Source organism: Dasypus novemcinctus, chromosome 11 (genome assembly GCF_030445035.2).
Source record: "Dasypus novemcinctus isolate mDasNov1 chromosome 11, mDasNov1.1.hap2, whole genome shotgun sequence".
Lineage (NCBI taxonomy): Eukaryota > Metazoa > Chordata > Mammalia > Cingulata > Dasypodidae > Dasypus > Dasypus novemcinctus.
Window position 1 is genome coordinate 110867416 of NC_080683.1, and position 24422 is coordinate 110891837.

The window sequence follows — 24422 nt, forward strand, 5'->3', positions numbered from 1 at the left end:
CTTAGCTAAGGAGGCAGTTCCACAAGATGGGCCTGCACTCTTCATTTGGCCTCCCTCCCTGCACACAAATGTGCTTCCGTGTCCACCTAACACCTGGGCCCCCTCCATGCAGCAGCAGCCTTTCTCCTTCAAATCATGGGTTTGGCCCCCAGGGGCACCTCAGGGGCTAGAACCACACCTAACAGAGCTGTTTCTATCTTCTAGAAACCATAATGGCCAAGGCAAAAAGTACCTCCATGTGTAAATAATACAGCAAAGCCCTTAAAATGCTATACATCCCTGACTCAGCAATTCTACTTCAAGCAAATTATCCTGTGAGAATAAAATTGTGGATGGGTGCAAAGATTTGACCATAAAGATATTCTTCATAGCCATCATTACAGTGGTAAGAAATTGCAAATGACCTCAATTTCCAACCACGTGGGACTGGCTAAAATAGTCACATAGTGCCGCACAAAGACTTCTTTATAGCAACTAAAGAAAGTGTCCTTGAAAAATATGGACCTGAAAAGATGGTTGACAGACTATGTGAAAAGGGTTATTGTAAAACAGTATTGCAGTATAGCCCTTATTTTGGTTAAAAAACAAAAACAACAAGCCACAAATTCTTATTTATTCACATACAAATTATTTTTCCAATGATTATCTCTTATGAAGAGATGACGACAATTAGCAACTTCTTTGGGCTTTATTGTATATTCTAGAATTCTCAAAGTAAACACTATTCAGTTTTGTAACAAAACAAACCTAATTATTAAAAAAACAAAAGAATGTACCTGGCAATAAAATATACATACAAAATCATGAAATCAAGGTGTGTACACTACTGATATCAATTCCCTGACAGGAGGCTAAATAAGAACATACCTCATTTTGGCATGAACTGTGAGTGAATCCAGGAGGTTCATTGGTAAGGGAGTGATAGATCCTGATGCCAAACAGCTTGTTCCAGGGAGCGGTATCCTCATGATCCCATTTCCATAAATAGTTTCGACTAGAGCTCCCATGGGCAATGTAAAACATTCTGAATTTGTGGAGTATGCATTACACAAGAGGGCAATCTTATAGTCATTCATCTGTAAGCTTTTATTTCTAAGACTTTGCTGTAAGAACCTAAAAATTCGAGTTTCATTAAACAGAAAAAAATAAAAATTTTCACAAAGTTAACTCATATTTTTTAAAAACTTGAATTGAATTCAACTATCTACTAATTCAACCTTAAATCATACAGCTACTAAGTTCGGTCCAAATGCAGATGGAAACACATATAAAAGCTTGGTAGCATTTCAGAAGAAACAAGTAATTGTAAGTTAACAATAAATAGGTATTTGTTATTATGTGCTACACAGACAGCACTGTATTAGGTTAAGTTTCAGAGAATGGAAAAGAAATAATTCACAAATTCATAAATTAGGTTTCTACTTATTATCTATCTGCTAAAGCACAATAATATGGCTCAATTATAGATGTCTCTATGAAAAGATGGTTGGTGGTATCCCATAAAATGAAATGAAAGGCTTAACTACTCTATAGTCTCCTACAAATAGATTTGACAGTCCTTTTTAGAAAGGCATCTTCTTTGCCATCACAGCTTTGGAAGATATGAAAAGGAACATGCCAGTCAGACCAGCTCAATCAATCTTGGCAGTCCATACAGTTAAAGATATCTCAGTCAGATCATTCTCAAATCCCAAACACTTAAGAAATTTTGAAATAGTTTCACAAACTTTTAGAAATTAATGACTTTAATTAAGGTACAATAAGTTGAAAGATCCGCCTTGGAAATTAAAATATGTTGTGTAAATATTTATGTACATGTATGTGTGCACAGGATGGGTTAATCTAGATTTTTTTCTGATGCAGGTATTAGTTGTTAAGTTTTCTCTTGCTATAATGCACACATTTAATAATCACTCTCAGTACCCCCAGAAAGGTGGGAGGATCTCCAAACGTCCCACCCATCCTGAGACCAATATTATTCCACAATTCCACTATTCACTGAATAAGCAAATTAAGTATCAAGCTACAAATAACTTACTCATGGTGAAGCTTTAGGGAATGAGGTATGGGAATCTGTAGCTTGGAGTTGTCATTTTGTGCTTTTCTATTGAGATGAATCCAAATACAAGTCATTGCAAAGGCATGAGTTGACTGGGGTTTGTTAATATCAGGAACAGGGATACACTGAAAAGTAACAATTTGCATATTGAACAAAGAAGGATTAAACAAATTATATGAATTTCAGTAATTCTAGCATTTCCAGCATATCTCTTTAAAATATCCTATATTAATCTAGCCCAATGGTGTAGAAGCCACAAAATACGACTACAAGATCATGTGTTACTTGCAAAGACAGTAATAGCAATCCTAGGTACTTAGTCAATATTTTTTTATTATCACAGAACATTCTCAACCCGAAATAATTTTTGAATGGTAAATTTTTAAACTTTAAATGCTCAAAACATACAAATTCTGCCCAAACTCTTACGGCATTAAAAAAAAAAAAAATCAAAGACAAGGTGTTTAGCTTCCTTCATATTTAGTTACTTTTTAACAAAAACATTGTTATGAAACCTTACTGAAGGTGATAAATTGAAAAACATGGAATTTCTACAAGTCTCATATATGCTTTTTAAGAACATATAAAACTTGAAGAAATATATACTCTAAATAACTATCAGTAGACCTACTGAATATTGATGGATGAAATGGCACATTGTCTGAAATTTGCTTTACAATTGTCCAGCATTAAAATAAAAAAGATGAGGAGGAAAAATGAATGACACATTTGGCAAGGGATGATAGATACACACACTATTTTTGTATGTGTTAAAAATTTTCCAAAATAATGTTTGTCTGTTTTTTATAAAGCAAGGTGGTGGTGGTGGGGTGATATATGGAAGTCCTGTATGGTGATATGTATGTATTTTTTGTAAGTTCACAACTTTTACTCTACACTTATTGTTTATGTATATCCATGTATGAATGAGATACATCAATGAAATTTTATTTTTAAAATGTTTTTTTTTTAAATTTAAAAAAAGCAGTCATCAAAATATATTACAATTTACTCAAAAACCTTATATAATGACTGAGACTCGACTGGCAAACAAAAAAATATGTATTAACAGACACTGTTAAGTGGTCATTCAAAGCTGTGCATAGCTTAAAACAGCTTCACAGCATGCTTTTTACATCTGTAGACCTATCCAGAACACAGAGAAAGAGCTTGCTATACTAGATCTTGAATTTTAAGTTAGGATAAACCTTAGAAATAATCAGTTTAATTTCTTCACTTTATAAAATATGGCAAACAAAAAAATATGTATTAACAGACACTGTTAAGTGGTCATTCAAAGCTGTGCATAGCTTAAAAGAGCTTCACAGCATGCTTTTTACATCTGTAGACCTATCCAGAACACAGAGAAAGAGCTTGCTATACTAGATCTTGAATTTTAAGTTAGGATAAACCTTAGAAATAATCAGTTTAATTTCTTCACTTTATAAAATATGAAGAATCTAACATCAAGAGAGACCAAATGTTCATTCCATGTTCTTGGTTATTAGTCACAAACCTGGGAAGAGGACTCAGGCTTCCAGTCTCCAAATTCAGGGCTCTCTTCATAAAACAACACTGAAATTCTTTAACGTAAGTTAGACATAATTCAGTCATCACATTGTTTGCTCAACTATTCAGTAAAACTTACTTCTTTTTCAGGATATAGAAGGTCAAAGAGCTTCATAACAGGGAGAAAATCAGCTAGTGCATTTTTCTGAATACTTCCAGAAATGAATTGCAGGAGAACCCACATCAGGTGATCTCTGCCTTTAATAAGTCCTCGCCCTGCTAACTGTAAAAGATGATTAAATACAAATCTATACACAGCTAGTCAAAAACAGATGAATGTAGGAAAGTTAAAAAAAAAAAAAGTAAAAAGAGAAACCTTTGTTTTCTGATCTCAGAAAGTCACACCTAACTTTGGAATTCACTACTTATTTTTTTTCTAAGAGTTTATTAAGAAACAAGGAAATGAGAAAAGTCCATGGTCCAAGGAATGGACTACGGGCATACTGCAAGGTGAGTTGCGCCTTCACTGCTTACTAAATTTAGTTTCAATCAACACTACCAAGCAATACTTATTATTTATATTTTATATATATATATACACACACATATATACATATTGCCCTGCTCACAAAACCAACTATACACATCAAAAATTCAATGTTTTAGAACATAAGTTAAGAGAGTATAAACTACAATGTAAACTATAATCCATGCTATTCAACAGTGCTCTAAAATATGCCAATTGCAATGAATGTGCCACACTAATGAAAGAAGTTATTGATGTGGGAAAAGTGGAGGGTGTGGGGAGTGGGGCATATGGGAAACTTTATTTTTTTAATGTAACATTTTGTGTGATCTATATCTTTTAAAAATAAATAAAAAATATATACAAAAAAAGAACATATTTAAATTGATCATGTATGCTTGATCAAGTTAAGAGAGGGTAGTCTTACTAAAAATATCTCATCAAAATACAAGAAATACTTTATTAAACCAAAAGGACTTTTTTACATTTAAAATCCTCAAGGAGAGGTTATCATAAATCACTGGTGGTAGAGATGATGAGGGGGACGGGGAGGAGAGGGCAAGGTTTCAAAGGATTTTTATTTCCAAATAATTTTTATATAAAATTTTGCCAAAAATAATCCACACTGTAGAAAAATTAGATGTCATATTTACTTTATTCCCCCTTGACATGTCTAAAAAACTTAGGACTAAAACCAACTTTTGCCACAAACTTAATCTTCCATTTGTATTCTCCTTTTTTGATGCACTGCATCATCTATCCATTCACTGCCAAAGCAGAAACTTGACAGTGATCCTAGACTCCTGCCCGTCACCACAGCCCACTCACCTCAGCTTATTTAGGATCTGGCTCTTCCTCTCTGCCCCAGTTCAGGCCTTTAGCATCTCTCAGTGTAACACTTTCCTACTCATTTCCTTGCCTCTGGTTTTGCCCCCATCCATCTTCATGCCAGTCTCCCTACATATGGCTATTAGTAGTGATTTTTTCCAAATTTAGTGTTGTTCCTCTTCTCACTGCCTCCAAAAGAAAATCCAAACACTCTAGAACAAGCACATGGCCAAATAATGATGTCCATGCCTATCCAGGCCTTTCCTGCTATTTTCATCTCACCCACACTTTTCCCTTTATGTTTCTTTCCCATCCTCACACACATCTATCCGTTTGTAAATAAGGATCTTATTGCTAAGGAAACACTTCCCTATCTTTTCTTCTAGGCAAATTTCTGATGGTCCTTCAAGTACTAGCTTAAAGATCTCTCTGATAAAGGTATTCCTGATTTCTTATGCATGTTTCAGAAAAACGTAATTATGGGAACTTTGGTAGTAAAGTCAAATTGTTTATACATATATGTTCGCCTCCAGTAGGGAGCTCCTTAAGGGTATAGGTAGTGCCTTTGCATCTTGTGTATTCACTGTGAATATGTGAATGAATGACTGGATCCAGTTTTTACAGTGACAAAAAAGTAGCAAGTTAAGAAACCATAAAAGCGCTGAACGGAACAGAAATTAAGGCTCAGAACTTCCACCACTGCCAAATGAACTACCACCACTACCAATGCCCATACCAGAGTAAAATGCATTTGTCAGTAGGTGAAGTGGCCCTAGCTAAAAGAGCTAATACATACCTTCTGATGAAGAGAAAGGACCATATGTGGAAAACTTGCAAACTGGAAAAGCACAAAGAAAATGAGCTGACTGGAGAGATGCTGCCACAGGAGTTGGCTTGTTCCCCCATCGTCAAACTTCTCCTCAGTCTCAGATCGTTCCATAGCATAAACCACCAGATCCACCAACTGGTCCTCCAGCACAGGGCAGCGCTGCTTGTGCTGTAGGGCAGAGACCAAATACAGTATTCCAAAAGCCTCCTGGTTAGTTTCATAAATTACCAGTTAATGGGCATTAATTGTAACAAGAGGCTGGGAAGCATGGAATGAAGTTGAACTCAAGAAGTTAAGGTTAAGTTTAGTCTATTAAAGCTGCATCATGTTACAATATCATAGAGAATGAGTGTCGTTAAAAAACTATTTTTCCAGGTCTCCCACAAAAGAAACTTCCCATTAACTTTTTTTTTTATTTTTAAGGAGGTACCCAGGATCAGACCCAAGACTTCATACATGCAAAGCAGGTGCACAACCACTGAACTACACCCACTCTACTTTCCATTAACTTTTCACTTCCACTGTAGTCATTATTGTTTTGATTTGACAAAAGGCACTACACAGTAGGAAATTGTGTAATTTACCCTTTGAAAAAAAATCACATCTTAAAAGGTCTATCAATAGGTACAAGAGCATTAATTTTGCAATCTCAATCAAAATATCAACCTTAGGTTTCAAAGGATCAAATATTGTGACAGGAGAGCAAATAAAGTAGTGTGTGAATCTATTTATTTTAAAGTAAATGCAAAAACTTATACTAACTTTTTATACAGATTACTCAGTGACTGTTTTTCGATGTGTAGTACTGACCGCAATACTGAAATGAAAACTTCCTCTGCAAAAAAATCTAATCTCAAAGTTAATCTCTATTCTTCCCTCTTGGAAGGCAAACATCATGCAGCTTTAATTTAAAATTTGACTATTTCAAAATCTAAAACAAGAAAAATAATTGAGTTTAACACTAAAAATGAAAATGCATCTTCCCTTTCTAGAGGCAAAAAGATCTGTGCTTTTTAAAATTATTTTTAAATGTTTTTATCTAAGAAATATGTTAAGTCATATTTTAAGCTGTTTTCATATTTCCTTTATAAATGTTATATGACTTAGCCAGGCAGTGAGAGGCCTTTCTAATGAATACAAATTTCTAATTTAGATGTTTTCCCCCTAAACTTTAGGTGCAATTATTTGTCTTTTGCCATGAAAAAGGGATATGGTTTCTCCAAATTTAGGGGAAAAATGCAAAATGGGGGCGAATTTGGAAAAAAACAAAACAAAATGAATAGGATCCCCTCTTTTGCATGCTCTTTGCCAGCTCCAGACTTGTAAAGCTCCAGTATAGCTGCACTTTCTTAAAGCATGCAAATAAAACAAACATCTATCCAAAACAGTAAGCGTCAATGGTTGTTTCATATTTTTTCCAAAAACACAATGCCATGATCACAGTTCAACCACATTACAGGTTTACAGAGAGCAATATTAACACCACCAATTAAGACTACAGTAATTTTCCTCCAAATGTAATTATCATTATGAAGCAGAGCAAAGTGCAACAGACAACACTACATACTATTTCTTAAATCAGCATGCAAAAACTACTGTGTACAGGGCTTGAAATTCACTAGTTCTGCCAACCACCAATAACCTAAGAAATGTGTCAGACAACACAAATTTAGAGTGAGATCATTCAAAGTATATAAGAGTCAGAAAAAATTGTGAAAAGAAGTAAAGCCAGGATTTCCAGTAGGAATTTTTCACTAGTCATAGGTATTTGCTTCTAGATTGGAAGCTAACCAGCTTGTCACCTATCCCTCCATCCATGATGGTGGTCCATCAATCTGCTTCAGGAAAAAAGAGCAAACTAAATAAAATTGGTTTTTAGCACCTGAGTCACTATGGAGTTTCCCTTTTTAATATCAGTTATTTTTGTTTTTTTTTAAATCCCTATATTTTCACCTACATATTTTCAGGGATGTTTCGGTGGTCATACAATTAATGCTGTAAATAAGAAAGTCAAAAATATTAAGATTTTCACACAGCAAAAACAACTAGGAAATTTATAGTTAAAGCTGATGGTCTTTCAACTTATGCCATGACTCAAAATTACCCCCAAATTTCCTGCTAAGAATGAAATCAGTAGGAATCTCTAGGGTGCCTAATACAGTGGTTTCTGAGGAGGCAGGGGATCAGGACTGACTCTGAATTTCCCAGGTGTTTTTTTGGGTATAGCCAAGGATATTTCTCAAATCAAACTTAAAGATAGCTTAAACATGTGCTTTGTTTACCTGCCAATTTTCATAATACCAAAAAAGAAAGAAAAACCTAAAATATAAACTGATCCATGCTGTTAACTATTTTAGAGTAAGTTTGCTTTAGTTTTCAATTACTAAAGACAAGGATATTAAAATTTAGACTCTCCTCCATATACATAACAGATTTTACAAAGTAGAACAAATGAAAATTTGTAAAGCAGTTTAATGGTCTATGAATAAAGTCTAATTAGCAATCACTAAACTAATTCTGTAAGGCAATAGATACTGTATCTGTGACTAATCACATCTTGCTTTCTGAAAACTTTAATAAACAGAAATCTTCTAAAAATAGGCATACAAAGCTGAATTTGCCAGTCTACCTCTTATAGAGATGTATACTAAATTAAGTTAAAATCCATTTTAACAATAACAATATTTAAATTAAATATTTTAATGCTTCACTTTCTACATAATAGTGCCAACTACATTGGAAACTTAAATTTTCAGCTTTAATAAAAGCTAAAAATCTGGCACGAGGCATTATTAGAAACATTAACATTAACCCTATCCACACTCTGATTCTTTCCTACCATTATTTCAAATGGTAAATGATAGTATTTTTTTCAAGCTTAGTAACCCATATTCTATATTCAGTGGCACCTTACACTTTTAGAATGGCCTGGTAATGCTTTGCTGTGAAATTTTAACATGTACATAGGTAGGCCCAGATAAATTTTAAATTTTTATTTCAGTGCTAGAAATCAATTTTAAAGTAATACCCTATTCAGAACAAACTGGGAAGAAAAATTCCTTTCTATGTCCTTTGTCATATTTTCTACTTTAACCAAGAAAGCTGCTGACTTAGAACTGGAGCCCTATGCCAGTTAATACCACTTTCAAGGATGCCTTCCAATGATAAACTGAGCGATTATCTAATACGTCACCATCTCAGGGTAGACAGTGTTCATACACGACCACGTAGGAGCTCGAGGGGTGCATCTGTTTTGTAATGCCTTTATTCAGGACCAACAACACAAAATCTTGTGTAAACAAATAAAACAGAACTTTTCCACTTTGGGTTTAAAGCTCTACCTTGCTGGCCACAGAACTGGGCTATTTATGACTTTCTGAATCTGACCCATTTGGGGATAAAATATAGCCCAATTCCTACTGGAAAATGCAATATGGACAGCTCTTAAAAGGCTTCAAGCTTTAAGTAAATTATTGCATTGCTAGAGAAAGGACAAGAAAGTATAGTGCAGGATACAGTTCTGTAATGATAAAAGATATAGTAAGATGATTTGATTACTTTTTAATCATATGCTTCTCATACTGTACATTTTCATTTTCTACTCTATTTTCCAGGAGGTAAAAATAACATATCAAGGCAACCCAGTATATCATCTTGCATTTACAAGTTCCCTCACTACAGAGTTTTCTATCAAAACAATTACTGATGAATTGTGAATTTTTGACAATGTTTACACTACAGTTGGACCGATACTAATTATGTTCTGTCAGCATTTCCATTATAAACTTTATTTTTTATGGAATTATGTCTTAGTCATAAACTTTTTTTAGGTTGAAACTTGTCATTGAAATGATCAGATCAGAAATACTCTTTTCTGAGTTTTGTCAATTTCTAGTTTGAGAAGAGCTGCTCCCCACCCACCCCCCAAAAAATGCTAAGCATATCTGGGGGGAGATACATGCAGCTCATATGACCATGGGTAAATTTATTCACCAAACTGTAAAAAATTGAGTCAAGTATGACTTAAAGTTCATTACAAAAATTAATTTTATGACAAAGCATAAAGCATTCTTCCAAGATTAACTGAATACTTACCTCTTACTCAAGTGAAAGTTGATCAGAATTAAAAGACTTGGTGTTTAAGATGTTAAACTGACAACTTATATGTGGTAACTGTCAGATACTGTAGTGTGAAGCAGTTTCCATTTCACATGTACAAAGGCTTGTCCAAACAAGGAAACTTGGTAAATTTTTCAGAAGAAAAAACTTAAAATAATAGGAGAGACTGCTACTAGGGAGAGGTTTGGCATGCAAAGTTTCAACACTGAGCAAGTTTTATGGCCAAGCTATATGTCCTTAAAAATAGGGCTTTATAAATGGAAGCACTGGCACAACCTTCACTATAGTATTGCAAACAGTCACGCTATTTTATATAACCTGGACAACAATGTCTTTTTAAAAGCAAAAAGGTGGTTTATTTTAATATGTTGGGTTCAAAAATTTTTAACAAAAATAATTGGAACCACTATTTTACTTAAAATCTCAAAGGTGAAAAGTCCTGGAAACAGACTTGGGACTGTATAAGAGTTTGGTTTATAAAGTTTGGCCAAAGTCCTTTTCTCCCACCATAGGTGAGCTTCAACAGAGAGCTCTCTCTAGCAGGAGGACATTTCTGGCAAAGACTGACAAAGAAGGGTGTTTGTCAAGTAGGTGTGGGGTCACCTAAGAGTGACATTTCTTAGTCAATCCCCATGTTTCCAAAAAAGCTTTCCCTGTAGAAAGTATACCACTCCAACTTTTAAAAGCAATGTATCACGATCAAAGTGGTTCTTTTTGTTTCTTGTTTTTGTTTTAAATTTTTTTTTAAGGCAAAGCAACATAAATATTTTTTGTTGTTCTTATTGTTATTTGTTTTAAGTCTGGAAAGATAAAGGCCACCACAAATCTTTCCATCTCTGAAAATTCCACCAGGCTAGCTTTAGCCCTGAAGTATAAAAACAGTAAAATGGAGTGGGAAGGAAAAACAACCCATCAAAACTGACAGGCTTTATTGAGTGCCAGGTGTTGTCTCTGTTTTTTGTTTTTTCTTTTCCAAAAAAAAAAAAACCAGCGTATAAAAAAACAAACACCAAAAAACAAAACAAAAACAAAAACAAAAAACCCAAAAAACAAAAAAAACGAAAAAACAAAAACAATCCACCAAAAAGAACTCTCATATCCCAAGAAGAAGTTTGTTTCAGTGGCCTTGGTCTCAGCATGGTCCTGCCAATTTCAAGCCCCGACCATACACGTAATCTCTAAATGGAATCAGTGGCTACAAAGCGGCCAGCGTATCGTTAGTCACAATACAACAGTAAGGTTGTGAACATACCTGAGCAATGTTCAAGGTCTAGAGCATTGGAGGATGGGCAGGACAAGACAGGACAGAACAAAAATAAAGGAAGAAAAAAAGAAAAGACAAAACAGTGACTATGAGGCCAGCCTCAAGGAACCCAGAGTCAGCATAAACCCTCCCACATGTTAAACCACCAAAAACAAACACATACCAAACAAAAATCAGCAATGAGGCCACCTTGAAGATACCAAGGGTTATAAAAATAGACACCCAAAGAAACAAACAAAAAAGTCAAAAATTATGGTTAAGTCATGTGTAGGTTTAGCTGGCAAAAGGTATACTTGAAACTGGCCTTATAGAAAAAAAAAGCAATGCAAAATAAACCAACTTTTAAAATACCTTCTTTTCAATTTAAACATTCTTAAGGTAATATATAAATGATAGGAACAATACAGTGTTTAATAAACCATGTATTTAAAAAAATCACCAAATTGTTCTTAACTGTTTTGCTCAGTTAGCTACAGCAAAGAAAAGAGAAAAGAATAGTGCAGATTCTATGCAGAATTTACTAGGTTTCCAGCACAGTACAGTACCTGCTTATTTAAACCTAGCATATTGCAGACCATATCCCTGGAATAAGGCTGCTCCAATACATATCTCAACAAAGCAGTCTGTGGTTCAAACAGATCCTTTAAAGAAAATAAAGAAAATTATTGCTTCAAGACCAAAATAAATGTCTGTTCAAATTATCTGAAAGTGGAATTAAAGCATCCTCTCAAGGCACTTGTTCTCTTCACAAGTAGGCAGTATCTAGTGGAGAAAATCATGGGATTTAGTGCTCAGGGTAAATCTCTTCCCACCCCTCACTTGGTAAATTATAAAACTTAGGTGAAAGGACTTGCCCAAGGTCATACAAAGGCTAAGAGTAGACATGAGACTAGAACCCAAATCTTCCCCACCTCTCTTCAGTGCACTTTCCTCTCTATTTCCTGGACAGTTTAAAAGCCTTAAATTTTTTAATGTTAGAGCCACCAGTGTTAATTTATAGACCGAGTCGAAATCCTGCTTCACCACTACCTAAACGTGAGACCTTAATCAAGTCACTACACCACTCCATCTCACGTCTCATGTCTCACCCCCACCATCTCTAAATAAGAATGGGGCTAAGAAGAAGAGTTATTGCCAAGCTGAGTGCTTAGAATAGTGCCTGGCGCTGTTGTCATTATGACTGACCTCAAGATGACTGTACATTCCAATTTTAAAGTTTTGTTGATTAGCACCCCAGGAACCCAGAATTGTCACCTCAGTTTCACTATTTTCTTCTTCTTATCTTTGGGCAAGTTATCTAATCACCCTGTGTATCATTTTTGACATAAAACACGTACATGAAAAAGGATGCCTTCCCCATGCTCTGCTATGTTCACCACCCCAGTCCACTCCAGGTAGTATAAAGAAACTGCCAAATTTCTTACAGCCTTATGTCTATTATTATTTCATGTTTCATTTTATTACTCTGAGGATTTTTTTTCTTTTACTCTGCTTTTTTTCTTTTTCTTTTTTAAATTTATCAAGTGGGAAGCTCCCTTGCTCCAAATTTTAATATATTTGCATATATCCTCAAATTGTAAATGAAGAATGAAAGCTTAGAATCCATTTAAAAATTCAGTTTTCTATCAAGTGCTTTGCCAAGGAGGCCCACTGGAGCATAAACAGCTGCACCATCACAAACCACTCGGTTTCCCTAATGCAGGAATAACATGATAAACCATAACCTACCTTTCATTTAATATTTACTGCCAGAGACTATGAAGATACAATTTAGCATACCAATCTTATAATCCAGGATGAAGACTGTTAAACAGAGCTAAGTGTTCCATTATATTTAGTAACATACCTTATCATATGGCAAAAGGCCTTTCAAAGGAAAACGAAGAGTTGCAGGATCCAATTTCCATGAATTACAAATAGCCCCTGAGTTATTTACAACTGGCAGAAGACTGCAGCGGCCTGTATGTATTACAAAAAAATACATTTTAAGTAAATGTGAACACAGCGATGCCTTGTCCTTCATTCACTTCACAAAAACTGTCTAGGGCAGGGGTTCTTAACAAGGGATCCGTGGGCTTGAACTGAAATTCAAGATAACATTATTCTTGTGGGGCTGTGTTGGTGCGGTGTGACATATTTACTAAATAATACACAGTATAGTGTGGACTTAGTAAGAGGTTTGTGGTTTTCATTTGTATAGCAAAGGGGGCTGTGGAACAAAATAGGTTAAGAACCCTTGGTCTAGGTCAAGATAATTAACTATTGGCAGGATGCCCCTAGAAGTCTTAGATGAAGTGTATGAGAGAGAGTGAGCGAGTAAATAAAGAGAGAAATCCAATTGCCTAACTGTCCTACAGGTACCTCAAATTTAGTAAGTCCCAAATTCAACTCATCATGTTCCTTCTCAAATCTGCTCCACTTCCATACTTCATTAAATGACATCAATATCCACTCAATCACAAAAGCCAGAAGAAGCCTAAGAAGTACCTGTCTGGTGTCTGTTTAGTTTATTGTTGAATTTCCAGTATCAGAATAGTACCTAGCTCACAGGAACTCAACAGTTGAACAATGAATAAATAGTGGTTTCTCTTCCCAGACAGTTCTGAGACCAACACAATTTCTGGAAACAATTTAAGAGTACATGTGGGCACCACAAAAACTGCCAAATCACGTTATTTTTTCAAGAAAGTTCAAAGAATCTAACCCACCATGACAAAATGGAAAACAAAATAAACATAATAGGGAAGAGTGCAAGAGTAGACTAGACTCGGCTGACAGGGCCAGATGATCCCACATACCATAGTCACAGAAGCACAGGTGTGCTGAGCTGCCAGTTGCCTGGAGAGCCCATGGTGCTTTGTGGCTGTATCAGGAAGTCCTCCTAATTCCCAGGGACAACACCTTCTCCAACAGCTCTACCTGAAACTTAGCCCCAGCTCCAGACAGCTGCTTTACCCTCCCTACACTCACCACAAGTACCTAAAGGCAAGCAAAAGATGATTATTAAGCTCCTAGAGCAGGGGTTCTTAACAAAGGGTCCGTGAGCTTGAACTGAAATTCAAAAAAACATTATTCTTGTGGGGACGTATTGGTGTGGGTATGATATATTTATTAAATAATACATAGTATAGTTGTGGACTTAGTAAGGGTTCCGTGGTTTCCACCTGACTGGCGAAGGGGTCCGTGGAACAAAAAAGGTTAAGAACCCCTGTCCTAGAGAGTTACTAAAATGATGAGCCATTAAGACCTGTTTAAGATACCATCTTTCCACTTTGCTTAATGGTTGGATCACTAAAAATCACATACCATTTAGTATATTTTAATTTATAATCCTACCACAAATGGAGTTTATCCTTGCTGTGGGTCTGAAGGTATCCACAAAGTCTGACACCAGGCTTCCAAGTAACTAAAAATAGAAAAACCAACAAATATGAAAATAAAATCAAGGTTTCTCTGAACACAATGATTATTTACATAAAATGAGATAATATATGTGAAAGTTTTAATTCAATGCTTGGCACATGATAATTACACAAAGGTTAAATCCCTTTGACTTCCTTCCAAACACGTACATCCATCCCTGAATTAAGCCAAGTCAAATCACCATATTCTTAGCTACTTGATGAGTTGAGTGTATTTTATCACAATGCACATAAACTGCCTAAATGGGACAGTAAAGAAATTAAAGAAATACACCATTTAAAAAAATAAGCAAACAACATTAAGATTACTATAACTAATTTTAGTAAAATTCCAATTATGAATTTTGGAAATTAAAATTTACCCAGTGTGGTAGTTTTCCCTCAGGATATAGTTTCCTGATTTCTGTGACTGCAAAATAAGCTGGTAATAAACAGGCATTTCTTTCCAAGATATATGCTATAACCTATGGGGAAAAAAAAGGATAATGTTACTATTACTCTTGATTAGTGCTGTAATAACAACAAAAAGACTATTAAAACATAGAAAAATTGTTTCATGGACGTACAGGGCTTAAACTGTAGCATGAAGAAATTCATTTGCATGTTAAAAAATGTCTAAAAATGAAGATTAATAAACAATGAAGCCGGGAAGCAGACTTGGCCCAGTGGGTAGGGCGTCCACCTACCACATGGGAGGTCCGCGGTTCAAACCCCGGGCCTCCTTGACCCGTGTGGAGCTGGCCCACGTGCAGTGCTGATGAGTGCAAGGAGTGCCATGCCACGCAGGGGTGCCCCTGCGTAGGGGAGCCCCACGTACAAGGAGTGTGCCCTGTAAGGAGAGCTGCCCAGTGCGAAAGAAAGTGCAGCCTGCCCAGGAATGGCACCGCACACGGAGAACTGACACAGCAAGATGATGCAACAAAAAGAGACACAGATTCCCGTGCCACTGACAACAACAGAAGTGGACAAAGAACACGCAGCAAATGGACACAGAGAACAGACAACTTGGTGGGGGGGGGGGGGAGAGAAATAAAATAAATCTTAAAAAATAAATATAGAAAGAAAGAAAGAATGAAGTGAATTGTTCATGGTTAGGAAATTAACCGTGAAAATTTGGTAGACTCAGACAGGAGAGCAACAGACCAGAATAAATATCTTTGCCACATCAGCGATAAAGTATGAAGATCTTTTAAGTGATCCATAAGTAATGTCTTATAATGGCCTAACATCAATATTACATTGCTGTTTTCATAAATAAAAATCATAAATTAATTAAGATACAGTTTTCTTTTGAAATAAAATAAAAAGCACTTTTAAAAGAAGTGATTTTTGTAGATGTAAGCAAATGGAACATTACACAAAATACCAAACATTCAAAAAGTACAGAACAAACTAGATTTTTCTGAGATCAGAATTAATGAATTTCAGCTATGTCTATATTACCTCTCTTGCTACCAGAAGCTGCTGTACAACTGCTGAGCTGACTGTATTAGGAATTGTTAAAATTTTTTCCAAAATCACTTTTAAGAGATCCCGAACACCCTGAAAAATGAAAAGAGATATAGGTTAAAACTAAGTAATGTACCCTGTGCTAGTTTTAATTTCAAGATGTGCTCTAATACTGAAACTGTTTACTTCCTAGCTATGCTAAATCAAAAGTTTCAAGGCAAAGGGCTCAGAAAAAATGTTACCTTAAAGTCACAGTTGTAATTTTTCTGAATCAGTTAGCATTTAAGTACCCAGCATTAACCTAAGAAAAGGGCCATATCTGAAAACAGAATTCTAAAGATTGTCTTACAGCATCAATAAGCAAAGTAAGTCACTTATAAATAAAAATTAAACTTTCCACACTTCTGTTGTCTGATGTTACAAGGGTCAAAAAAGCTTAATTTGTGCTTGAGTATAGAAATATATTTGAATAAGACTTGAAAAAGCTCTGAAAACCTGGGTAATTATATTACACTTTATTGTAGATGATTCTTTCTGCTTACTTCCTTAGCATATTCTAACTTAATTCCCTCTTCTCATCTATCACATACCTTAATCCCTCAAGCTTTCCCAACAAGGATGTTCTGTTAATTGAACATATCCACGTATCCACTACTAGATGTATTATTTCAGAGCAGAATCTGATTTACAGAAAGGAAATTTCACTCAACATCCACTTATTAAGAACTATGTAGCCAATATTATTTAAAAAAGCACACACGTAGAAGAAACTAGAAACAATTATAAAGTACCACACAAATAAATAAGAAGATAAAAACTGGGTAGTAATTTGCTAAGTAAACTGAAATATGAGCTAAAAGGAAAGCAATCAGAAAAAGCCTGTTAAGGTTAATTTTGTGTTAAATTGTAGGTCATTTTCTGTTAAGTCACTTCAGATGAGAGAAAATGCAATTATAAAGCAGAATCAGGTACTGACAATTCTTCCAAAAAGGACAATTTTAAAAGTGACTTGAATGAAGCAGAGGATTTTGCAACTCCAAAGTTCCTGAGCTGTATTAAGAGACACAACTGGAGGGGTAGAATTTTTTGTTCCAGCTGCAGAGTGCTTAAGATAGTAGTTAAGGAAGGACACAAGTCCACGGCAGGACTAAGCAGACATGAGACAGGGACACCATCCATTCCCACTTCTCTGCTCTGTGCTCACACATCATCTGAAGGGACCACACCCTCATAAGACCTGTGGCATGAAGGACCACATTTTCTGCTTTGTGGCCTCCCACGCAAGATAAAAGTACACAGCCATGTGTTTTTTAAATTGTTGGGAGGGGAGAGAGGGAGGGAAGCTGTGACAATCACTTGAGTAATTTTAAATCACTTTAATAACTATAACACAAAAAAAGAAGACAGATATTTAGATGCTCCCACTTCATTCCTCTCAACTTCAGATAACACATGTACACTGAAAAAGTAATCATGTCTGAATGCAATCATTTTCCATAATTAGAAAAAAATACCTTGTAATCCACTCCCCCAATTATTTTCCGAACCAGTTTAAATGTTAATGCCCAAAGCTGTGTTCTTTCCCATTCAAGAGTGTCGGAATTTATCAGGGATTCACAAACCATCCTAGAAAAAAAGGAAAACCTATCTCAGTCAAAAGACAGAATTTTGTAAGTTCTCTAATAAACTAGGTCTATGTAATCTAGGAATTACATTTTGTCATAGCAAGTGTTTTTCATGAAAGTACATTATTACTCAAGGGCACTTTTTTGAAAGTGTGCATAACATTTTATATTGCCTGTCTGTATCAAAGAGTAAATACAAAGTAGAACTACATAATAGCCATTAGGCCATATTTTTACTAGAAAGAAATGTATCCAAAGCTATTGGTTAAACATTCACCATTTGTCAGCTCAAGGCAGACTGTATTTTTCTCAAGACATGTGCAATATTTCCATCCCATATGTTCTTCTGACAAGTGACACTGACATTCTTCCCATGGAGAGGTGGGGGGTCTATGTTTTCTCCCCTTAAATCTGGGTAGACCTACTACTGTGGCAGAAGGGTCACCATGTGACTTCCAAGGCAAGGTAATAAGAGGTGCTATGGCTATGAATACTTTTGTTTTAAGCCACAAATTGTTGGGGTAATTTGTTTTTCCGCAAAACTATCTGGGACTAGCTCGCCAAAGTGAGAGAGCTCAGCTCCTGGGCTGAAAGGCAGAACTTGCCCTGTTTTGAGCATATAAGTACACAGTTCAAAGAATAGTGCATCCTAGAAACTCACACCTGAGGTATTAGGCAGGATTACTTGATAAGCCTAACTTCCTTCCTCACACCCTTATGCTTTTTTAACATCTACCTCAACCAATTTCTAAATATTAATATAAAGGAAAATTCTTTGGACTAATCATACTCTCCATTAAGCATACCTAGGTGGAAGAAGGCCAGTTTCGACGGCCATAGCTAAGCAGTCATAAAGAAAAGAAATTCTCTTAGGACTATGCTGGCCATGAATGAATTTAACAATCCATTGAATGCACTGCTCATGAGACTCCTGGTAAGACAGAAAATGATTATATGTTAGGTCATATTTTGACGTTAACAAATAGCTAATACTACTCCTAAGAGCATATAAAGTTATGAATAAAATACTCCACTATAAGCACCTGTGGATAAAAATAATTTTTCAAAAAGCAAAATTAAAAAACTCAGATTTGTTCTTTCACTTTTATAAAGCTTAAACTTTTGCAATTATATACATGAAAATACCATCATTTTTATTACATGTAAACCTCCAGAAGGAGTAAGAGTTTATGAATGTTCTCACAGCCAACAGAAAACTCTAACACACTGTATGAAGTGAATAAGTTGAAAGCTGAAGGAAAACATAATGAATCTAACTTCTTCAAAAGCTCCTTGATTTTTAAAAAAATATATTTTATTTTACTGGATGATATTGGCCTTGTTAGACTATCTGAAGGACAAAGCACACCCTGTGAAAAGTATATAGGTAGCTAAAGTAAAGTGTTCCAGAATGGATGCAAGAAGACCTTCCAAATGACAAACCCTGGTAAAATCACAATGGATGGGAGTACCTTTTTGCATATATCACCTTTGGAGGGAACTATGTGGAAACTAAATGAAGGACTGAGTGTGAAAGCCAGCTGGTTCTATCAATAAAATCTGTGTGAAGGGGAATGGGGATGCGGCTCAGGCAGTTGAGCACCTGCCTCCCACATGGGAGGTCACAGGTTTGGTTCCCAGTGCCTCCTAAAGAAAAAACAAAAAAAAAAGATAATGAGCAAACAAGGAACAAAAAACAATGAGCAGACAACAAGCCAAAACAGCAAGCAAACAGATGAGGGAAACACCAAGGTGGGGGGGGATCTGTGTGAGAAGAAAATGGTGGTCTAGTAGGGAGAAAGAATTTGAGCGAATAGTGGGAGCAGCAGGAGATGATTCTTCAGTCACAAAAGATCTACAATAGGAGGAGGAAAACTCAACAGATATCTCACACCTTAGAACTAATCAGTATTCTGGCTATCATTGGGCCTCCAGATACCCTGAAGAAGTAAGAGAAACAGTGCCTTTAATGGCAGATATAAATACTGTTGTCTCACTGGGGGAAAAAATCCTTTATGGGTTAGTACATCAGCCTCATGAGAAGTTAGTATGAAATTAACCTCTAAGAGCCCAATCAATTATGAACACAATTATATATCCAATTTCTAGATTTGCAAAGCTTTAACTCTGACACTAGAACACTGTGCCCCTATCAAAATTTGTCTTCTGGAGACCTAAACAAATAGAATGACTTTCCATGTTCATGGACTGGAAGTCTAAATATCATGAAGATGTCAATCCTACCCAAACAGATTTACAGATTCAATACAGTACAGCCTACTTTGCAGAAATAGCAAAGGCAATTACCAAATCATTTGAAAGAGAAAGGATACCTGAATAGACAAAAGCATCCTAAAGGGGAGCAGATGTAGCTCAAGTGGTTGAGCACCTGCTTCCCATGTACGAGGTCCTGGGTTCAATCCCTGGTACCTCCTAAAAAAAATAAAAACAAAAAAAAATTTCTAAAAAAGAAAAGTAATGTTAGAGGACTCTCACTGCCTGACCTCGAAACATATTACAAAGCTGGAGTGATGAAAACAGCATGGTACTGGCATAAAGACAGACACATTGATCAGTGGAATAGACTGCAAGTCTATAAGTAAACCTCACCTCTACAGCCAACTGATTTTTGATATGCCTACCAATGCTAGTTTTCTGGGATAAAATGGTCTCTTCAACAAATGGTGCGGGGAGAACTGGATACCCATAACTAAAAGAATGAAAGAGGACTGCTATCTTACTCCCTATACAAGAATCAACTCAAAATGGACCAAAGACCTAAATATAAAAGCCAGGACAATAAAACTATTAGAAGAAAATGTAGATCTTCAAGATCTTGTGGTAAGTGGTGGTTTCTTGGATCTTATACCCAAAGCACAAGCCACAAAAGAAAAAATAGATAAATGGGACCACCTCAAAATTAAACACTTGCACCTCAAAGGACTTTGTCAAAGGGTGAAAAGGCAGCTGACTCAATAGGAAAAAATATTTGGAAATCACATATCTGATAAGAGTTTAATGTCCATGATATATAAAGAGACACTACAACTCAAAAATCAAAAAACAAATAACCTCATTAAAAAATGGGAACAGGACTTGAATAGACATTTGCCAAAGATGCAATACGAATGGTGAAAAAATGTTCAACAGCATTAGTGATTAGGGAAATGTAAATCAAAACTACAATGAGATATCATATTACACCTATGAGAATGGTCACTATTAAAAAGTTGGAAAACTGTAAATGTTAGAGAGGATGTGGAGAGATAGGAATGCTTATTCACTGTGGGTAGTAATGGAAAATGGTATAGCCACTAGAGAGGACTATTTGGTAGTTCCCAAGGAAGCGGAATATAGATTTGCCACATGACCTGGCAGTATCACTACTAGGTGTATAACCAGAAGAGCTGAGAGCACTGACATGAACAGACATCCGCACACCAATGTGCACAGCGGCATTATTCACAATTGTCAAAAGATGGAAACAACCCAGCTGTCCATCAACAGATGAAAGGATAAATAAATTGTGGTGTATACATGATGGAATATTATGCAACTATAAGAAGAAATGGAATCATTAAGCATAGGACAACATTGATGAACCTGGAAGATATTATGTTGAGTGAAACAAGCCAGATACAAAAAGATAAGTACTATATGACTATGTTACTATAAGCTAAATATATTGTGTAAATTCATGGAGTTAATAACTAGAATATGGATCACCAGGAAATAGAACCAGCATAGAGAAGAGAAAGCTGAGGGTTAATCTGTACAGAATTGGTAAAAAGGTTATTTGTTTTTCTTTGGAAATGAATAGAGATGACGAAAGCACATCATAATGTTTATAATTAGCAGTGCCATTATATGGGTATGACAATGGTTGAAAGAGAAAGTCTAAGGACATGTATATTATTAGAAAAAAAGCTAAAAAATGTAACAACTGTATAACATAGTGAAACCTTGTGTAAAATATGAATATGGATATATTGCACATATGGCTGTTTTTTGTTGAAACTGAATAAATGTATGTTAATGTTACAAGATGTTATTATCAGGCAAAAATACAACCTAAAGCAAACTATGGATAGTAGTATATAGTAATATATTAATAATCTTCCATTAAGATAAAAAGTTTTTTTAAAAAAGGAAATATACCAAGGGGAAAAAACCAGGCACAAGGTACTACATACTGCTTGATTTCATCTATACAAAATATAAATACCATAAACAGAGAGACAGAAACAGAATAGCAGCTATGTATGGCAGGGGAAGCACAGAGAGACAAAGGGGTGATGAATTTTTTTGGTCTGTTTTTTATTAATATTATTGTATTAATGAAAATGCTCTAAAAATGATTAAGGTGATGAATGCACAACTAAGTGATTATACCAAATACCACTGATTGTATACTTTGGATGGGTTGTATGTTTATTAACAGGTTTTGTAAAATTGATTTGTTTAAAAAAAATTGCCTTCTGGGATATGTCCAAGGAGAGCCTACATGTCCTCTGCAGTACCACTGTCCCTCATTGATATCTGTACTATTGATGTGTGACTTATTTAGAGATATCTATTTACTTCCCAGCTTCCCCATTAGAATGTAAACTTCTTGAAGACAAGGCCATACTTTAACTCCTCAAATGCTTAATGAATTAAAAACTAAAATATATTGAAAAGATGTCAAACTTAACTCAGAAAAATGGGAATGTAAAATAAAAGTATACTGAGATAAAATTTCTGACTTTTTTGACTGGCAGGATTCATAAAGTTCCTTAACACTCAATCATGAAACTAGAAAGAACAGACATGCTCACACGCTGCAGGTGGGAGTATAAATTAGCACAACCCTTATGGAAGGCTATTTGGCAATTTCTATAAAAATTATAAATAAACATACCCTATAACCCAGCAATTATTTTATGTCTTGTGCACACTATAATTCGTTACAGCACTATTTAAAGTGGAAAAGGTAAGAAGCAAGGGGAGGGAGGGAGGAAGTTGGTTCTTACTGGACTGATGTGGAATTACCTTCAGAGTATATTATTAAGGGGAAAAAAGCAAGGAGTTAATCAACAGCATGCATGAGAGATGACTCTTCCATAGGTATGATTCTATATGCATAAAATATTTGTAGGAAAAAACTGAGTACATTGGCTTCAGAGAGAATAAAAGAATAGGTAATTAAGCTAAGAGAGATGGGAGAGATTTTTCATTGGATCTACCCTGTTGTACCATTTGCATTTTGATGCACACAAATGTATTACCTATTAAAAAAAAACAATTAAAATGTATAGATTAGAGTGGACTTACTGGTGTTCTCCTGGGGAACTATTGTAATTAGTAAGGGAAGAAATTGTAATATTGATGCAGAGAAAGTGGCCACAATAGCCGCTGTTGGTAGGGAGAGGGAAGAAGAGATATGATGTGGGCACATTTTCAGGACTTGGAGTTATCCTGGGTGGTGCTACAGGGACAGATGCTGCACACTGTGTGTCCTGCCATGGTCCACTGGGTGGACTGGGGGAGAGTGTAGACTACAATGTAGACCACTGTCCATGTGGTGCAGCAGTGCTCCAAATGTATTCACCAGGTGCGGTGAATGTGCCACAATGATGGAAGAGGTTGTTGATGTGGGAGGAGTGGGGTAGGGGGTGTGGGGGTATATGAGGACCTCATATTTTTTGAACGTAACATTTAAAGAAAATAAAGAAAAATAAAAAAGAACAAAAGAAACAAATTTTTAAATGTCATGCGACTATGTGATGCCTACATGTGAAGTTTTACCACTAGAAGCTCAACTACAAACAGTTCTCAATTCCCTACCTTAATGCACCATGAGAATATAATGAACTACTCCAACATGAACTATAAGGATTACACAGTTTATCTTTTCCATGGATATCTTTTTTTCTGGTAACTGTTCTTTGTAATTAGTTTTACTGCACCTTTCCCCATTTTATAATATGATATTTTTGTATCCTTTAAATTGGAGTATCTTTGTATCCTTATTGTAGTACCTTTGTATCCTTACCATGGTATCTTTAAATATTCATCAAATTTCTGTGGTTGTGGCAGTCCCTTGACTAGTTGAGGGATGAAATTTTAATCTTTACAATGCCTAACACAGTTGCTTTCAAGTGTACCAAACACATCAGAAGAATGAATGAAATGGTCTTAATTTTACATGGGGGACATTTTTTAAACCTCAAATAAAGGGATCCCATTACATGTTAGTGAAAAAGAAAGGACATCTCACACTGTGCTGTTAATAACTTGACTTCTATGTAAGTTCTCCACTGGAATTAAGCAAACTAAAACAAGTGGAAGCCGGAATAGAAAAATAAAAGATGATGAAAATTTTCTTTCTCCCTTTCCAGAAAGACCTTAACAGCAACATCAGAATAAACTTAAGGAAAGATGGGGCTAAATATTATCAGCTGAATGTGTCAAAAATGCAGTGCTTACCTGAGAAAGACCACCCCAAAACTGTCTGAAGGCCCCCAAACAGCTGATAAGTTTTGTTTTTTCATCTTCAGGGGTATCCATAAACATACTGGCAAAAAAAAATTACATGATTTGTCACGAGCTTTAAAAAACATAATCCAACATAACCAGAATAGTCTATATTATAAACTCCAAAATGAAGCTAAATTGTCTTACAAAGGTACGGTCATACTTTAACACAGAAATCTACCATACATTATACTCACCCAGGGAAAGCCTCTTCTATAACTTCTGTTTTCTGAAGGGGGGGGGGAGGGAGGAGGAGGGAAACAAACAAGTAAATGA

General features: G+C 35.5%; 1 protein-coding gene across 4 annotated transcripts in view; it reads right to left on the minus strand.

Moving 5' to 3' along the window:
• The window catches only part of MED23 (mediator complex subunit 23), a 46628-nt gene that overhangs the window by 21095 nt on the left and 1111 nt on the right, over positions 1-24422 (minus strand). For 2 of the 4 annotated variants that reach the window (XR_011650142.1, XM_004450137.4), the window contains exons 2-15: positions 24344-24375; positions 24099-24186; positions 18437-18561; positions 17520-17631; positions 16000-16098; positions 14919-15020; positions 14471-14540; positions 12981-13093; positions 11680-11775; positions 11123-11140; positions 5719-5919; positions 3708-3851; positions 2039-2184; positions 868-1113 (exon numbers count right to left, since the gene is read on the minus strand). Coding sequence is in view for 2 of the 4 variants with exons in the window: in XM_004450137.4 (XP_004450194.2) it covers positions 868-1113; positions 2039-2184; positions 3708-3851; positions 5719-5919; positions 11123-11140; positions 11680-11775; positions 12981-13093; positions 14471-14540; positions 14919-15020; positions 16000-16098; positions 17520-17631; positions 18437-18561; positions 24099-24186; positions 24344-24375 (1592 nt within the window). In the remaining 2 variants the exon portion in view is untranslated. The remainder of the gene's footprint in view (positions 1-867; positions 1114-2038; positions 2185-3707; positions 3852-5718; positions 5920-11122; positions 11141-11679; positions 11776-12980; positions 13094-14470; positions 14541-14918; positions 15021-15999; positions 16099-17519; positions 17632-18436; positions 18562-24098; positions 24187-24343; positions 24376-24422) is intronic. The other 2 variants (XR_011650143.1, XM_004450138.5) reach the window with 1 other exon arrangement.